Consider the following 16,930-nt stretch of genomic DNA (forward strand, 5'->3'; position numbering starts at 1 on the left):
CTGTCCAGGTCTACATTCAAGAAATGCCTTCATGAAATACACAGACTTTACAACAAGGTGCAAACCGCTGGTTACACTCAGGAGTGGGAAGGTCAAAGTTCACAAAAAAGCATCTAAAGAGCTGTGCAGATCTCCAGAAAATCCTTTGGACAGTTGAAACCAATATATAAATCATTTTGACAATAAATGTGGAGATTATTAGATTGTTGTTTCACTGCCACGGCTGCTGTTCCCTTTCCAAAAGCCTTGGTGGGGAAAAAAAGTGCTACGATGGATGCATCGTCTTTATTTCAGGAGGCCATAACCGTCAATCACCCCACATCCGACCACCGCAGATATGTTTCATTTTGGACAAATAAACTCTTCCACATTTGGTTGTTTGTCCTTCTGACCAGATGCCGCTTTCTGCTACATCGCTATTCAGTTCATTTCAGTTTAGTTTATACAGCGCCAAATCACAATAACAGTCGCCCCAAGGCGCTTTATATTGTAAGGTAGACATAATACAGACAAAAACCCAACAATCATATGACCCCCTATGAACAAGCACTTTGGTGTCCAGGGGACTGGATAATAAGGACTGATAAAAGGAGGTTTGATCTTTATATTTAAGGTTATGTGAGAGTGGCCGGTGTTCCTACTTTGGTAAAACATCCTACCGTAAGTAGTTTATGCACATTTCTGCTGTCACAGAGTCATTCCAGCACAAATGTAAGTAGGTATGACGGTTTGCCACTTAACTTTGCCCATCAGAGTATGCTTGTAGCTCACATTCATAAAGCCAGGATGGTTTGCCACTTCATTTTACCCGTTAAAGTGTGCTTGTAGGTCCCATTCAGAAAGGTAGCATGGTTTGGCACGTATTTATACCCGTCAGAGTATGTTTCTAGCTCTTATTAACAAAGGTAAGATGATTTGCCACTGAATTCTAGCTGTAAAATTATGCTTCTAGCTCATATTCACAAAGGTAGGATGGTTCGCCACTTAATTTCGTGTTGTGCGCATGCGTAGAAACAACGGGTAGGATGGATTCCCAGAACACCTGTTCGTTCTAAGAAAACTGGGCACTGGGTCTGAAATGTTTGTTGTTCTCAAACAGTGAATGCAGCACGTTTATCAAAGTCCGTGAACTCAACATCACACTGAGTGTTTCAGAACAAACATCAGGCGAATGTGAAGAAAGTTCAGAAAAAAGCAGGGATCGAGCATGTGTCCTGCCCCACAGTTCAAAGAAGGCGAAGCTCCAAAAAGATGAAAAACTTGCTCCAGGTTCTCATGCTCTGTTTGCCCCCTCACAGGGAGCAAGTAGCGGGTCTGAGGGCGGGGAGGAGGAGGAGGAGGAGAGGGAGCCGCCGTTCTCCGGGCTCCTCCTGCACTGTTTTTGCGCGCAGCGATGGAAGCGGTGTGCCTGCTCCCCCTCCTCCTCCTCCTGGGATTCTCCGTGTCCTCGTCGGCGGTCTGGGACCTGGTGCTGCTCCACACCAACGACGTACACGCTCGTGTGGAGGAGACCGACGTTAATTCCGGGAAATGCGGCGTTAACGGGCAGTGCTTCGCCGGCGTGGCCCGGAGAGCCACGGAGGTCAGCAGGATCCGCAGCACCGAGAACAACGTGCTGCTCCTGGACGCCGGGGACCAGTTCCAGGGTACCGTGTGGTTCAACTTCTACAAGGGGGCCGAGGCGGCACACTTCATGAACAAGCTGCGCTACGACGCCACGGTAGGAGCGCCTCCTGTCCTCCCCAGCTCCGCTGTTCAGGTCCTGTAGATGCTGGGTTAACTGAGTAATGCTGAGTAATCAGATTACTCTCTATGGTAGTGATCGTAATTACCCGTCCCACACAGACATGACCCCCCATCCACCTCCTTCATCTGCTCTCTGCTGCCAGACAAACAAGGATGGGGGGGGGGTCTAATGAAGTTCAGTGGAGGACTGAAATTTAGAAAATGTTTCTGAGCTGATGAGATCCAAAGTTTGAAGAAAAAAGCACAAAACAGGCAGAGAGCGAGCTGCTTACTCACATCTGGAGAGCACAGCCACATGTGCACCAGCTCAGAGAGGTGAAACAGAACATCTGACAGCCCGAGTGCATGGTGCTGCTGTCCCTGAGTTAGTGTAAGAGCTGAAGCATTCAGACGGTCTGATCTGATAATTACCCAAATAAATTACTGCAAGATCCTAATTGCTTTTATGCCTTTAGGGGCTTTATGGAAATCTTAGCATGAAGATGAAGAGCAGGAATATAAGCATCTCAAACACAATTTTGATCTCTGCAGAGATGGTGGGGTCCAATCATCGTGCTGGTTTTAATTGGGAGAGGCAGACGCAGGACTGCACTCAGTGAAAGGCTTGATTTATTGGTTCAGGTTTAAAGGCTGCACTCGATTTTAATTCATCTAATTATTCAGCTTCTTCTCTCTTCTGCTTTTTAACTCTCAGACAGAATCAGAGATCCAAGTTTAGAGTCTCCATTTAATTTACTTTTGGTGGGTAACAAAAGTACGTTTTTATTGGCTCAGCAAGTCTAAACATTTCGTCTTTTAAATTGTGAAAGTGGGAAGAAGGATTTGTTTCTAGCGGTCAAGAGAGCTAAATGTTACACAGCTGAATACAAGTTCATGAATGAAAAATAAAAACACATTACATTTAATTAATTTATGTGAAAATATGAATGACCTCACTGAGTACACAACAAAGCAAGTTTCCATAAGGCAAAACAATTTGCGGCTTGGTGAAACACTACGCCCACTTAAACTCACACCATCCAAATTTAAAGGTCATCTTTACCCCCGTCAAAGGTTTTTGGTTTGGCCTGGAAACTCCAGCTCATCTCCTGTCATCGTTCACCTTCAGAGGCTTCAGGGTGTTTTACTAGACGTTTCTGCACAAAGTGTCACCTCAGCAGCTGAATTCAAGGTGTACAATCCTGCACGGCAAACTCCTAAATAAGCGCTTGTGAGCTGATGAGCCCCCTCCAGACTTAAATGTGGCCGGTTCCACTAACTCTGCTGTTTGGTCTCCGAGTTGTTTGCTCAACTCTGATCACCAGAAACAGAAACTACACCAGCGCAGTTTAACAAGGTTAACGTTTTCTTTGTATGAAGGTTTGAGGTCTGTGGTGAGTTTATAGAAGCGCAGGAAGTGCACACAGAAAGAAGAAAGGAGCTTTATAGATCACGTACGAAATCATACAGAGTACAACATGCAGTGACATGTGTCGTGTCCGAGCTGCGGACGTAGCCACGGCATTCCATGGCTTGGTGTTTTGGCATGGGGGGCCTAGCCAGGACCCTTACTGTATACTGGGAGGGAATCTGACTTGCGGCTTCTTACCACTACACCATCCAGCTGCAGCAGGATTTTTATTTTAGCCCCAAACACTGAAACAAGAAAATAATTACATTTTCAGAAGAAACTCTGTCTATATAACCAGAACAGGTTCAAAAGCAGGAGAAGGTTTTTCATATGAAAGCAATGTTTGAGAAGGTTCCGTGGTTTTAGTTGGTGAGTGGACGGCTTCATGGCCATGGGTGATGTGAAGGCAGTTATGGTGGTCCAAACCAGAAGAAACTGAAGGACAGAGCGTGAGCTTAGTTGGTGGGGTGTTTTGAGTAACAACCAACTTCTGCTGATCAGTTCGTTCTTTGTCTCCAAGCTCTTCATTCCTTGTTTTCTTTTTCAGGTTTTTGGGAACCATGAGTTCGATAATGGAGTCGAAGGACTCATGAAACCGTTCCTGGAACAGATCAAGTGTCCCATTCTCAGTGCTAACATCAAACCGGACCACACTCTGAACGCAACGTTTGGGATCACTTATTTACCTTATAAGATATTTACCATTGGCAGAGAGAAGGTGGGCGTGGTGGGGTACACCACACAGGAAACACCGGCTCTCTCCAAGCCTGGTAAGTGGCTCCTCTGAGCTAATGTGAAAAAACTCCCATGGAAACTGTTTAATGGTTTATTAATGAACAAATGCATCAGTGGATGTAGTGTTTTCCTGTGAAAGGAAGTAACTGGTATCGGGAACTGGGATCACGCTTTAATTTGGAAAATAACACCACAGCATTTCCATGAGGATTAAAACCCAAGCTCTGAGTTGGGCCTTTCCATAATCCTCCATTCATCTTATTTATTAAGATCCTTTTAAATCAGGTTACAAAGTGTTTCACTGGACAAGATTGGAAACAACCATCAAATAAAACATCTAAAGTACAATGCATTTTAGATGTGTTCTGGTAATGACTGCACCCTGGCACAGTGGAGAAACCCCACAGCAGAACATTTCCACTGCCATGCTTCACAGTTGCTGTGAAGTTCTTCTTAAAGCTCTTTGTTTCCAAAAAAGCCAGCTGGGGCTGTGGCCAGACAAGAAGACCGTTGATCCATCTGCCCAGGTCACGTGACTTCAGAAGGCCCATTCTGTGTTGTAGTCGAGTATTTATTTCCCCAGGAAGCTTCCCGTGGAGGTCAGATTTGTTCAGATGTGCCTTTGACACGAAGACTGCAGATCTGCTGGCGATGTTTTGGGGCTACTGAAGACTTCTGTGTTTGAATGAGCTGCGACGGCCGGTCCCAGGTGTTGGAACGTGCAACATTTATTGTTCCTTACAATGGGATGAATATACTTTGTCTAACTCGAGCTGTTAAAACATCCTTGTCTGTTGGCCACCAAATGGTCTTCAGGCCTACATGAACACTGAAATAAGGACAGGACATAGAAATACTTTGTTCTTCTTCCTCTTCACAGAAGTTTGTTGGTCACAGCAGAAATAACTGTTACTTATGATAAATCACAGATATAAATATGAAAATAGTGCCTGTGCTGTTTTTTGGATTTGGCTGAAAAGCAGACAGACATGCACAAACTGACCGGTGCCAGTGTTTCTCCCCAGGACCTCACCTGCAGTTCCTGGACGAGGTGACCTCTCTACAGGTACAGGTGGACAAACTTCGGACTCTGGGGATCAATAAGATCATCGCTCTCGGTCACTCTGGCTTCACTGTAGATCAGATGATCGCCAAGAAGGTCCGTGGGGTCGACGTCGTCATCGGCGGACACACCAACACGTTCCTGTATACAGGTAGGAAGGCGGATAAAGCTGTCACATCTGCCACATCTGTCACCTACACTGTGGGGCTCACACTATTACTGAAGGCTCAGGCAGTTTTTAACGATTTAAACTGATCAGCAGGTTATTTAATGCATTTAAATAAAGTTTATTTTGCTTGTTTTTATGTTTCTTTTTTTAAGTAATCTCTTTCAGTGGTCTGTCAGTGTTGTAAGTCCTACAATGCTGATTAGCATTATAGGCGAAACAACAGATTTTACTTAGACGGGTAAAATCCTCCTCATACCTCAGCTGATTTTGCCCTGTTAATGGTCAGGCGGTAAAAACAGTGACCTGATTTTTCATCCAACCAATCTTAGTTTTGTTTTTTCGATCTGCTGCTGTGGCTCTGCTCTTTCATGCATCTTCATGAGCAAAATCATTTACATCTTGCTTCATGCATTTCATTCTCCCGCAGTCCATCTCTGTGAGGCATGTCTTTGTTTCTTCATGGGAGGAAACTTTGAGTCTTCATCCCTCTGGCTCGCTTTGGAGTAAACAGGCTGTCTGTGCGAGTGAGCCTCTTATAAATAACTCTGAAGTGTTGCATGTAAATGGGCAGGACGAGGTTTGGACCTCTAACTGCTCAGATGTTTTCCTGCAGTGTGGAACTGCCTTCACTTAGTGGCTTGGGCAGCGCTTCATCACTATTTGGGGATCAGGAAGGAAGAGAGTCCTTGAAGTCTTCCTGTTGTGCTGATGTTGTGCAGATAAACCTGCACAGCGAATTGGACTTGTGTTTAGACAGCCAAGCATCATTAATCAGCGTTGGTTAGTGGATATTCTAAACGTTGCTCTTTTTAGCCTTTAGCTTCTTCGTGATGGTAAACATTCCCCTGGAAGTGTCACGAATGCACAGATTAGACCTCAGACAGTGAAAGGATGTTACTGAAGAACAGGAGAGTAAAAAAGAGAACTGTTTGGAATTTCATTGAATGAATGAATATTTATAAGTGCAGATTTCACATCTTTGTCTCGGAGTGATGTCATCAAACTGAGTTGATATCAGACTAGAAGAAGCTCTTTGAGCCGCCTGCCCAGGTCACATGACTTCAGAAGGCCCGTTCTGTGCTGTAGTTTTGAGGCTTCCTTCCAGGAAGATTACCGTGGAGGATGAATCTTTTCAAATGTGCCCTTTGACACAAAGAGCTGAGAATGTTTTGGGGTTCCTGGAGACTTCCAGGTATTCTGAAAGCTTCATTTGATGCAGTTTCATCCTTCATTTTTGAGAAACTGCCGCGTGATTAAGTGATGAGATGTTTAGACCATTAATGGAAGACCAGCTGACAACAGTCTTTACACTTTATGATGTGAATTACTGCTTTTTAAAAAGTGTGGTGAACATGTTTTAGTTGTAGGGGAAAAAAATCTGCGTGTAGTTTATATTCAATGACTTCAATAATTCAAGTTTATATTCAGAAAACTTATCGTCTTTTTCTTTCCATCTTTTGTTTTTTCTGCTGTTTTTCCAGGAACTCCTCCCTCTACTGAAGTCCCAGTTGGTACATATCCCTACATGGTGACCTCAGAGGAAGGGCGAAAGGTTCCTGTTGTGCAGGCCTACGCCTTTGGAAAATATCTGGGTTACCTGAAGGTCTCTTTTGATGATGCTGGGAATGTAGTGAAGTCAACTGGAAACCCCATCCTCTTGGACAGCACCATCAAACAGGGTAATGAAGCAGAGTCTGCCATCTTTGTTCTTCGTTTTCTGTTTTTTACCAGATTCTTAGTGCCGTCTTTGTGCTGTTGGAGGATTTCTGATTGTAGTTGTCACAGGGTGACAGGGCACATGAGGGATCTCTGGCGTCTTTTGTGGATGTTTTGCCTCAGCAGCTGAAATCTGAATGTTCCTTGAGAGAGTTTGTGGGATCTTTTATCTTCTACTTGGTGCAAATTGGACAAATCTGATTGGCTGTCACATTTAGAGCTCACATTCTCTGAATGTATTTTGCCATTTTTGTGCTACGGTTCTGATTTTAAATTTCATGAATAGCACAAAAGCCCCTGGGACACCCTCCGAGCTGCACAGCTGTCGATGTTAAAAGAACATGCTGTTATGCATTAAAATTGTAGCTTCTACCCATTTCTATTACTGTGCTACAGAAGGCGTATAAAAGATGAGTGCGCTCACTGTCGCCGCCGTCTTTTATTAGTGTAATGTTGGCCGTAATTTACATAGCAATCAAATATCAAACCTTCTTTAGTATTCAGTATAATTTGAAGCTACAATATGATACCATCAGTTCATCAGGAAAGTCTTTAAGGTCCCAGATAAGGGAGATATTTGTCTTTTGCAACCCCTGCTGATCATTAGCAAGAATCCAGGTTAAAGGCACTTCCATACTGACTTCATTGTTTAGATCCAGTCTCTATGTCCATCTTTTATACTTGCTATGCTGAAAATTGTGGATTATGGGGAGAGTAAGGACTTATTAAATGTGCTGGTTTCTATGTAGCATCTTTTTCTATGTCTTTCTATCCAACACTCACGGTCTAATGAATGCAGGCAGTATCTTGCCCAAAGATACTTTTTGGCCACCACCAACCTTCACATTAGTGGGTGGTCTGATCCGCCTCCTGAGCTACAACCACCTCTGAGGATCCACACTTAAAGTCCTCATCTTGTCATTAACCCGAGGATTCTGTCTGGAAGTATTTTTATGACCTTGTGTATGCTTGAAAATAAAATTAGCTGCTGTCATGTGCATATACCAAAGCTCTGCTTTTTGCAAACAGACATCTTTTTTTTTATCAGATTGTTTATTTTTTTTTGATATCAGAAGATTGTAAAACAGAAGCAGGGAGCTTGGATGGAGTGGAGTGGATTTTAGTCGGTCAGACAGAGTGGGTTATGTAAATGATGTATAGATTAGGAGCTTGGTGTCAAAGCAGTAACGCAGGCATTTAAAACTGTTAACTGCTTGACTGTTTTTAAAACTGAATAATGTCTTGCACAGATTCGGAGGTGCTGGCTGATGTGGAGGAATGGAAGAAGAATCTGGCCAACTACTCGGCTCAGGTGGTGGGAAAGACTCTGGTCTTCCTGAACGGCTCGACTCAGGATTGCCGCTTTAAGGAATGCAACCTGGGAAATCTCATCTGCGACGCCATGGTGAGCCTTTAGAGAAATACTATTACTATTATGTTCCTCCTCCTAGCTCTCAGAGGCTTGTAGCTGAGGGTTAGCAGTTAGCATCATCTCCATGAATCAAACTTCAGACTAACTCCAGTTTAGCAGTTTAGGCAGTGCTATCTGTTCCAAAGTTCCAGAACTATGAATTAAACAGTATAAAAGCACTATAACAACGGCTAGCATATACATCTGTCAGAGGTGGAGAAGTTGTAGCAACATGCCATAGATCCACGTGTGACCGAGGAAATCTGCTTCCTGTTTCTGTTCCTCAGCTCGACAACTACATCAGCTTCTCAAATGATGTCCAGTGGAACCACGTCAGCGCCTGCATCTTGAACGGAGGAGGCGTTCGGGCATCTATCGACGAGCACACGAGGAATGGTGAAGTCAAATAAACAGAGCTGTATTTCATGTGCAGAGTCAGAACATTGGGACAACCTGTTATTGACTACTTGGGATTTTTCTTCAAAGCAGTTTCTGATTTGTGTCAAGAGGATTTTATAAAACTGTTTTCTGTGATGGACTTCCTGTAGGTTCAATCACAATGGAGGACCTGATAGCCGTCTTACCCTTTAGCGGAACCTTTGACCTGGTGGAGCTAAAGGGCTCCACGCTGAGGAAAGCTTTCGAACACTCGGTGGAACGATACGGCCAGAGCACCGGAGAGTTCCTTCAAGTGTCCGGTATCTGCACGTTTACATCTACTCTGGTTATTTGGTTCATACAGAAATATCAGCATTTTTTTTGGCACACAATTTTAATTGATGTCCAGTGGAACCATGTGATCTTCTGACTTTTACTCTGGTGCAGCTTTGAAGTGCACAATTGTGATTTTGTTGGTACAAAAACTTATGTCATTGCCCTCCAGCGCTTTCACTTCATAATTTCAGGTGGTCCAATATGAGGTTCAATAGGTTACTCAATGTCACTATAAAAGCCATACATTCTCTGATGTTCCCCTTCAACATCATCTTCCTGTGTATCTCTGTACAACTTCTGTACACCTCCACAAAGAGTAAATGAGCTAAACTTATATAAGCATTCTTTTTACTCTTTACATCCAGAACTGGGTCTGATCGATTGCATCTCATTTTGGACAAATTCAATTTTTAATATGACGATGGTACCGGATGGGAAGAGTTCAGTAAAGCATCTAAATCTGTTGAACCTGAACTTTTTTTGAGAAACCCTGAAGTAGGAAGAAATCTTTGTGGGAACATTGGGTTTGCTTTAGATAATAAAACCATTCGATAACATTTCCACAGCCCACCCATTCCTGCTGCTTTGGATTTGCTCTCCTTTTTAAAATACCTGCTTGTGTTCAGCTTATGAGAACAGTTTTTCGCTCATCCGGCCAAAGAAACAATGAGCTTAAGCCATTTCAAAGCGACTATCTCTCCAAATTTCACAGTGGCACCCGCTGCTATATTATTGGTCAGAATCTAATCAACTTCTATACAGTGTTCACCAAATGGGTTTTCACCCAAACTGGCCACATTTTTTTGTTTTATAAAAACCTGTGAATTGTAAAGGATCCTGAGCCACATGAGCTACTGCATCATTGATATTCTGGTTTAAAGTTACAGTCTTCTTCATTCAGATGAAGAACTGTGAAAGATGGACTCAGTGTACATGTAGATGGTGACATTACTTAGTTTTTAGATTGTGCCATCAACATTTGCCCCATTGAGAAAACAAGGCAACAGAATCTGAAGCTATGAATAACGTGGATGTACAGAACATCAGCTACATTTGATAGATTGTACCCTACTTACTTAAATCCAGTGTTGAAAAGCACAGCGTGCCTCAAATGTTGTCCAAGTACTAGAAACCGGGCAAGAACTTAAAAATATCATCATCTGGTTGGTTTCAATCAGGATCTATCTGACCCAGGAATTAGTCAGCACCAGAGAGAACCTGAGTACTCTGTTGTGTCAAGACTCTTTCACCACATTATACATATTCCTCATGTATAAGGAGCTGGAGAGAACGTTCTCTGTTCTTACTCTCCGGCTTCCCGTACAGTACATCTGATTCAGACTGATAGTGTCTCTGTTTCCTCCAACAGGAATTCGTGTAGAATTTGACCTCTCCAAACCACCGCAGCATCGCGTCAAAAGCCTCAGCATCCTTTGCACCAAATGCCGCGTTCCTGTCTATGAACCCGTCGAGAATGAGATGGTTTACAAGGTGGTGCTGCCGTCATACATGGTGACAGGAGGCGATGGATTCTCGATGATCAAAGACGGGTTCCTCAAACATAACAGCGGTGAGGGTTTTGTTAGTCTTGCGCTTGGTTTAATGTTTTTCCAGCGCTTCTTTTCACACTTGTTTCTTTTGCTTCCAGGGGATTTGGACATTTCAGTCGTGTCCAGATACATCACACAAAGAAAACAAGTTTATCCCTCTGTCGAAGGACGCATCAAGCTGTACAACTCAGCTGCTGGACTTGAGGGCCAAACAGCTTCCCTGATTTTTATGGTTTCACTCGTGCTTCTCTGGAGTTTCCGTGGAAACATCTAACTTTTAAAAACTTTTTTCAAAGACAGTGAAACCACGACGGATTAAAATAACACCCTGATGTAATCATGTAGGACCGGGAAAACTTTCTTCATAAAACCCTGACATTAATGACTAATACTTTTTTTATAACGAAAAGGGAAGCCAATGTGGTAATACCTTTCACTTCCCTCTAGGAACAAATGTGGACAAAAGTGCAAAAAACGCAGCCAAGAGTTGAAACAAGTGCTGCGGTTTCTCCAGTAATCACTGGCAGCCTCGAGGGGAAAAAAGTGCTGTGGTCAGAAGAAAAAGTGTAAAATATCTTTTGTGTGTAGCTATAACTCGTCTTCCGTATACTTTGGCCTCAAAATGAAATCAGCACCAACAAGGCTTTTTGTGTTTGATCTTTTTTAAGCTCTGCTAACTGTGAGATCCGGAGGAACCATCAGACTCCCCCACACCACACCATTAGCCAAATACCTGCCTACTGTGGCAGATGCACAGTGGTATTAATATTTTGCACATTTGGGTACTGACGGGTATTGCACTGCTAAGCTGGACAGTGCCGCCATTTCATAATAAACATATGGTAAAAACTGAGTGTGCGTGTTGAGTGTTTAGCTGTTAGCTGGTGGAAAGCTGGTCACTTGGTCTTTCTACCAAAATGGACCAGAGTGAAATACAGAGATTGTGTGTGTTTGTGTGGTGTGGTGGTGGGGACTTGCATATATTAGATGTTTCAGATCATCAAACTTTTTTTTAACATTAGACAAAGATAACCTGAGCAAACAGTTTTTAAATCGTGATTTCATTTATTCAGGAAAAACAGCTATCCAAACCTACCTGCCTCATGTAAAAAAAAGTCCCCCCATGATTCATGAATTGACTGTAATAAAGAAAATTTTTTGAAAAAGTTTAGTTTCACTGCTACACCCAGACCTGATTACTGCCAGACCTCTCAAGAAATCACTTCAACAGAACACATGGATGACTCACCTAGGTGGTCACAGGAGAACCAGAATAACATCTGAACAACTGCAGGCCTCACTTGGCTCAGTTAAAGTCAGAGGTCATGATTCAAGAATGAGAAAGAGATTGGCCAAAAATAGCCTCCGCGGGAGAATTCAAGGAGAAAACCACTGCTGACCAAAAAGATCACAATGACTCGTCTCATATCTGCCAACAAACATCTGGGAAAATATTCTGCGGACTGATAGTGTTTGTTTATCCACCTTGAGGAATCACCAGTGAAGCACTTCTTTTGATTATTTATCAAAGCATTGAATGATTAAGACAGTTCGCTGCAGCCAACTTTCCAGAAGAGCTTAGCCTCCCTAGCAGTTCACAGAGCTTTATATGAGAATGTGCATCTATCTAACCAGTTAAAACTGGTGGAATGAAGCTGCTTGTTTTTTGCAGGCCCTGAGCTAAGAAGTGGCTATGATGGATATCAGGCACCAGTCATCGTGTCTACAACTGCCTCAGCACATTCTTTTATACTGATATGTCTGCAAGTAATTATTCAATCAGTGAAAAACTAAACATTCTATTAATCCCGAATGATAATCAAACCCAAAGGGATTGATACGGTGGCCCTGAGAGGCCAAACGGACTGCAACTTCAGAAAACACTTGCAAAAAGAAAAACACCTGCAAAAAGAAAAACATGTCACTCCTGGTCCAGGAGTGACATGTTTAGCCGCTTGTTCTCCTTAAATTGCTGGCTGTCTGAGTGGTGTCCCAGAAACGATGTGGGCTTCATAGATAATTGGCAAACCTTCTGGAGGAAACCTGGTCTTGTTAGGAGAGACGGCATCCATCCCACTTTGGATGGAGCAGCTCTCATTTCTAGAAATATGGACAAATTCATTAAACCCCCCAAAATATGACTATCCAGAGTTGGGACCAGGAAGCAGACTTGCAGTCTTACACGCCTCTCTGCAGCTTCTCTCCTCCTGCTACCCCCCAAAAACCCATCTCCATAGAGACTGTGTCAGCTCCCAAACAGACAAACTAAAAACCAGCAACAAACAACTTAAACATAAACAATCACAAAGGAAGAACAATACAGTATCCACATCTGAACCAAAGAGTAAAACAGTGAAATGTGGATTATTAAATATTAGGTCTCTCTCCTCCAAGTCTCTGTTAGTACATGACTTAATAATTGATCAACAAATTGATTTACTCTGCCTTACAGAAACCTGGTTGCAGCAGGATGATTATGTTAGTTTAAATGAATCAACACCCCCGAGTCATTCTAACTACCAGAAATCTCGAAGCACAGGCCGAGGGGGCGGTGTGGCAGCAATTTTTCACACCAGCCTATTAATTAATGAAAGACCAAGACAGACTTTTAATTCATTTGAAAGCCTGATGCTTAGCCTCGTCCACCCCAGCTGTAAAACTCAGAAACCAGTCTTACTTGTTATCATCTATCGTCCACCTGGGCCTTACACAGAGTTTCTGTCTGATTTCTCAGACTTTTTATCTGATTTAGTTCTGAGCTCAGATAAAATAATTATTGTGGGTGATTTTAACATCCATGTAGATGCTAAAAATGACAGCCTCAACATGGCATTTAGTCTGTTATTATACTCAATTGGTTTCTCTCAAAATGTAAAAGAACCCACCCACCACTTTAATCACACTCTAGATCTTGTTTTAACATATGGCATAGAAACTGAACATTTAACAGTGTTTCCTGAAAACCCTCTCCTGTCTGATCATTTCCTGATAACATTTACATTTACAATAATTGATTACACAGCGGTGGAGAGTAGACTTTATCAAAGTAGATGTCTTTCTGAAAGCGCTGTAACTAAGTTTAAGAATATAATCCACCCACTGTTATCATCTTCAATGCCCTGTACCAACACAGAGCAGAGCAGCTATCTGAACGCTACCCCAACAGAGGTCGATTATCTTGTTAATAATTTCACCTCCTCACTACATACGACTCTGGATACTGTAGCTCCTGTGAAAACTAAGGTCTCTAATCAGAAGTACCTGACTCCGTGGTATAATTCTCAAACACGTACCCTAAAGCAGATGACTCGTAATCTGGAGAGGAAATGGCGTGTCACAAATTTAGAGGATCATCATTTAGCCTGGAGAAATAGTTTGCTGCTTTATAAGAAAGCCCTCCGCAAAGCCAGAACATCTTACTATTCATCACTGACTGAAGAAAATAAGAACAACCCCAGGTTTCTCTTCAGCACTGTAGCCAGGCTGACAAACAGTCAGAGCTCTGTTGAGCCAACCATCCCTTTAACGTTAACTAGTAATGACTTCATGAACTTCTTCACAAATAAAATTTTTATCATTAGAGGAAAAATTACCAATAATCATCCCACAGGTGTAATATTATCTACAGCTACTCTTAGTACCATTGATGTTACGTTAGACTCTTTTTCTCCAATTGATCTTTCTGAGTTAACTTCAATAATTACTTCCTCCAAACCATCAACGTGTCTTTTAGACCCCATTCCTACAAAACTGCTCAAAGAAGTCCTGCCATTAATTAATTCTTCGATCTTAAATATGATCAACCTATCTCTAATGATCGGCTATGTACCACAGGCCTTCAAGCTTGCTGTAGTTACCCTTTACTCAAAAAGCCATCTCTAGACCCAGCAGTCTTAGCTAATTATAGGCCAATCTCCAACCTTCCTTTCATATCAAAAATACTTGAAAGAGTAGTTGTCAAACAGCTAACAGATCATCTGCAGAGGAATGGTTTATTTGAAGAGTTTCAGTCAGGTTTCAGAGCTCATCACAGCACAGAAGAAGCTTTAGTGAAGGTTACAAATGATCTTCTTATGGCCTCTGACAGTGGACTCATCTCTGTGCTTGTCCTGCTAGACCTCAGTGCAGCGTTCGATACTGTCGACCATAATATCCTATTAGAGCGATTAGAACGCTGTAGGTATTACAGGTACTGCACTGCAGTGGTTTGTATCATATCTATCTAATAGACTCCAATTTGTGCATGTAAATGGAGAGTCCTCTTCACACACTGAGGTTAATTATGGAGTTCCACAGGGTTCAGTGCTAGGACCAATTCTGTTTACATTATACATGCTTCCCTTAGGCAGTATCATTAGAAGACATAGCATACATTTTCACTGCTATGCCGATGACACCCAGCTCTATCTGTCCATGAAGCCAGATAACACACCAATTAGTTAAACTGCAGGAATGTCTTAAAGACATAAAGACCTGGATGGCCGCTAACTTTTTGCTTCTAAGTTCAGATAAAACTGAGGTTATTGTACTCGGCCCTGAAAAGCTTAGAAATATGGTATCTAAGCAGATTCTTACTCTGGATGGCATTACCTTGGCCTCCAGTAATGCTGTGAGGAACCTTGGAGTCATTTTTGACCAGGACATGTCCTTCAACACACATATTAAACAAATATGTAAGACTGCGTTCTTCCATTTGCGCAACATCTCTAAAATGAGAAATATCCTGTCTCAGAGTGACGCTGAAAACTAGTTCATGCATTTATTACTTCCAGGCTGGACCACTGCAATTCATTATTATCAGGATGTCCAAAAAACTCGCTGAAAAGCCTTCAGCTAATCCAAAATGCTGCAGCAAGAGTACTTCCTGTTACTTTACACATTAGTCATGCAGAAAACTGAAAGGTATTGTTGAAATTGCACTTCATTTTGTTATATTAAGATATGTCAGAGATTAAATATTCTATATCAAAGTCTTTGCACCAACAGAAAAAGGAGTTTCACTGGTTCAGCCTGCCTGAGATTAAAGTGAGCCACTTTTAAACGCACTAAAGAGTGTTTTCATCATGTGGGATTGAAGCTGTGAAAGGGTGTCCTATCCCTGCTGTCACAGGCAACAGCTGGGATAAACCGCTGACAGGTGTGTGACAGGTGTATGTCACAGGACTTGTGAAAAAGTGTGTTTTAGTTGCCAAAGAGAAAAATGAATTAACAACCAGCTAAAATCTTCATAAGCTTTTAGGGGTTCAGAACTTTTAAACTCACGAAACAAGGGTTTAATAACAGCTGGTTTACAGTGTCATGTCTTGTTGAAAACACGCAGTTCTTTGAATCTTTGGGCTGAAGGAAGGACAATACTTGGTGTATCAATGCTCAATCAACAATCATTTATTTCCATACAATTCAACAATAAGAGCATTAGAACGTCCGGACGGGAGAGATGCCACCAGAGGGTCAGGCACATGTCTCAAAATGGTGACGGGTTGCTCAGCTTTTTATAGTCTCTAGTGGCCCCCAGCTAGTCGTAAAAGCCAAAACATCACATTTTTTCTCTGTTACAGCGCCTAAGTTATGACCTCGGCAGTTGTTTCTCTGCTTTCTGTAAGGTGGGGGTGTGGAATGTGGTCTATCTATCTCCCCTGTCTTTAGACACAGAGTCTCCTGCTTACAACCTTCTCTTCATGATTCAACACTTAAGCATGTCAAGAAAACAGTGTCACACATTCCCAGCAGATCAAGGATACAGAGTGATGCACATTTATCTAATGAACTAATATGTGAATATGTTCTGTTAACTCAAAAGTATAATGAGAACTAAACTACATACAGCTCACACACTCTATATTAAAGGGTATAATATGATCTACAGCAGTATTCTAATTCAACTACTTTGATTACATATATAAGGTAACATATAATAACAGAATAATTTAATAATTCCCCCTTTTGATCTCTGAAAGAGATCACTTACAACATGCACTCCAGGGTCGCAAGGTCCAAGTTTTCTTGATCCTGAGGCCCTCTGTCCCCCTTTAACGGGTGGACCATATGTGGGATGACCTCTGTGTTCACGCAGTTCAGATGCAAGCAAAGTTAGATTTACAACCATAACAGCAGTTACAGATGACTCTCCCATCACTCCCCAATTCTCCCACAGCTTTATTTTGGTGCTCCAGTTTTCCACTCCCATTTTAATGCCCCCTTATACCTTTCAAATGTACTTAGACTAGAACCTCTGTGTAAGGAGCTTTTAACCTTTATTTTTATTGCTGCAGCTACCAGTGTCTTCCAGTTGGGTGATTCTCAGCTTCTTTCTTCGACCTCCGGGGTTAGACCACCCTTTAGTCATTGCACAGTTCTGGGGATTATTCTGCCCCGATTTCAAACAAAGATCTGTGTGTTTTGGGGTCACCGGCGTGTCCCCCTTTTTGCCAAGAGC

At 42.3% G+C, this 16,930-nt stretch overlaps 1 protein-coding gene across 1 annotated transcript; it reads left to right on the forward strand.

Moving 5' to 3' along the window:
* The first annotated feature begins 1,071 nt into the window (after positions 1-1,071).
* nt5e (5'-nucleotidase, ecto (CD73)) lies at positions 1,072-11,347 on the forward strand. The gene is made up of 9 exons (XM_004561067.6): positions 1,072-1,720; positions 3,684-3,906; positions 4,897-5,085; positions 6,585-6,782; positions 8,070-8,224; positions 8,518-8,626; positions 8,779-8,928; positions 10,314-10,514; positions 10,593-11,347. Exons 1-9 carry the CDS (start codon positions 1,394-1,396, stop codon positions 10,766-10,768), a joined length of 1,728 nt encoding a protein of 575 aa, XP_004561124.1. The 5' UTR covers positions 1,072-1,393; the 3' UTR covers positions 10,769-11,347.
* Positions 11,348-16,930: the final 5,583 nt, after the last annotated feature.

Source organism: Maylandia zebra, linkage group LG15 (assembly GCF_041146795.1).
Source record: "Maylandia zebra isolate NMK-2024a linkage group LG15, Mzebra_GT3a, whole genome shotgun sequence".
Lineage (NCBI taxonomy): Eukaryota > Metazoa > Chordata > Actinopteri > Cichliformes > Cichlidae > Maylandia > Maylandia zebra.

Coding starts and splice junctions, on each gene's coding strand:
- nt5e (XM_004561067.6), top strand. CDS start 1,394: ATGGAAGCGGTGTGCCTGCTCCCCCTCCTCCTCCTCCTGGGATTCTCC. Junction 6,783..8,069: donor GGACAGCACCATCAAACAGG/GTAATGAAGCAG, acceptor TGTCTTGCACAG/ATTCGGAGGTGCTGGCTGAT. Junction 8,929..10,313: donor AGAGTTCCTTCAAGTGTCCG/GTATCTGCACGT, acceptor TTCCTCCAACAG/GAATTCGTGTAGAATTTGAC.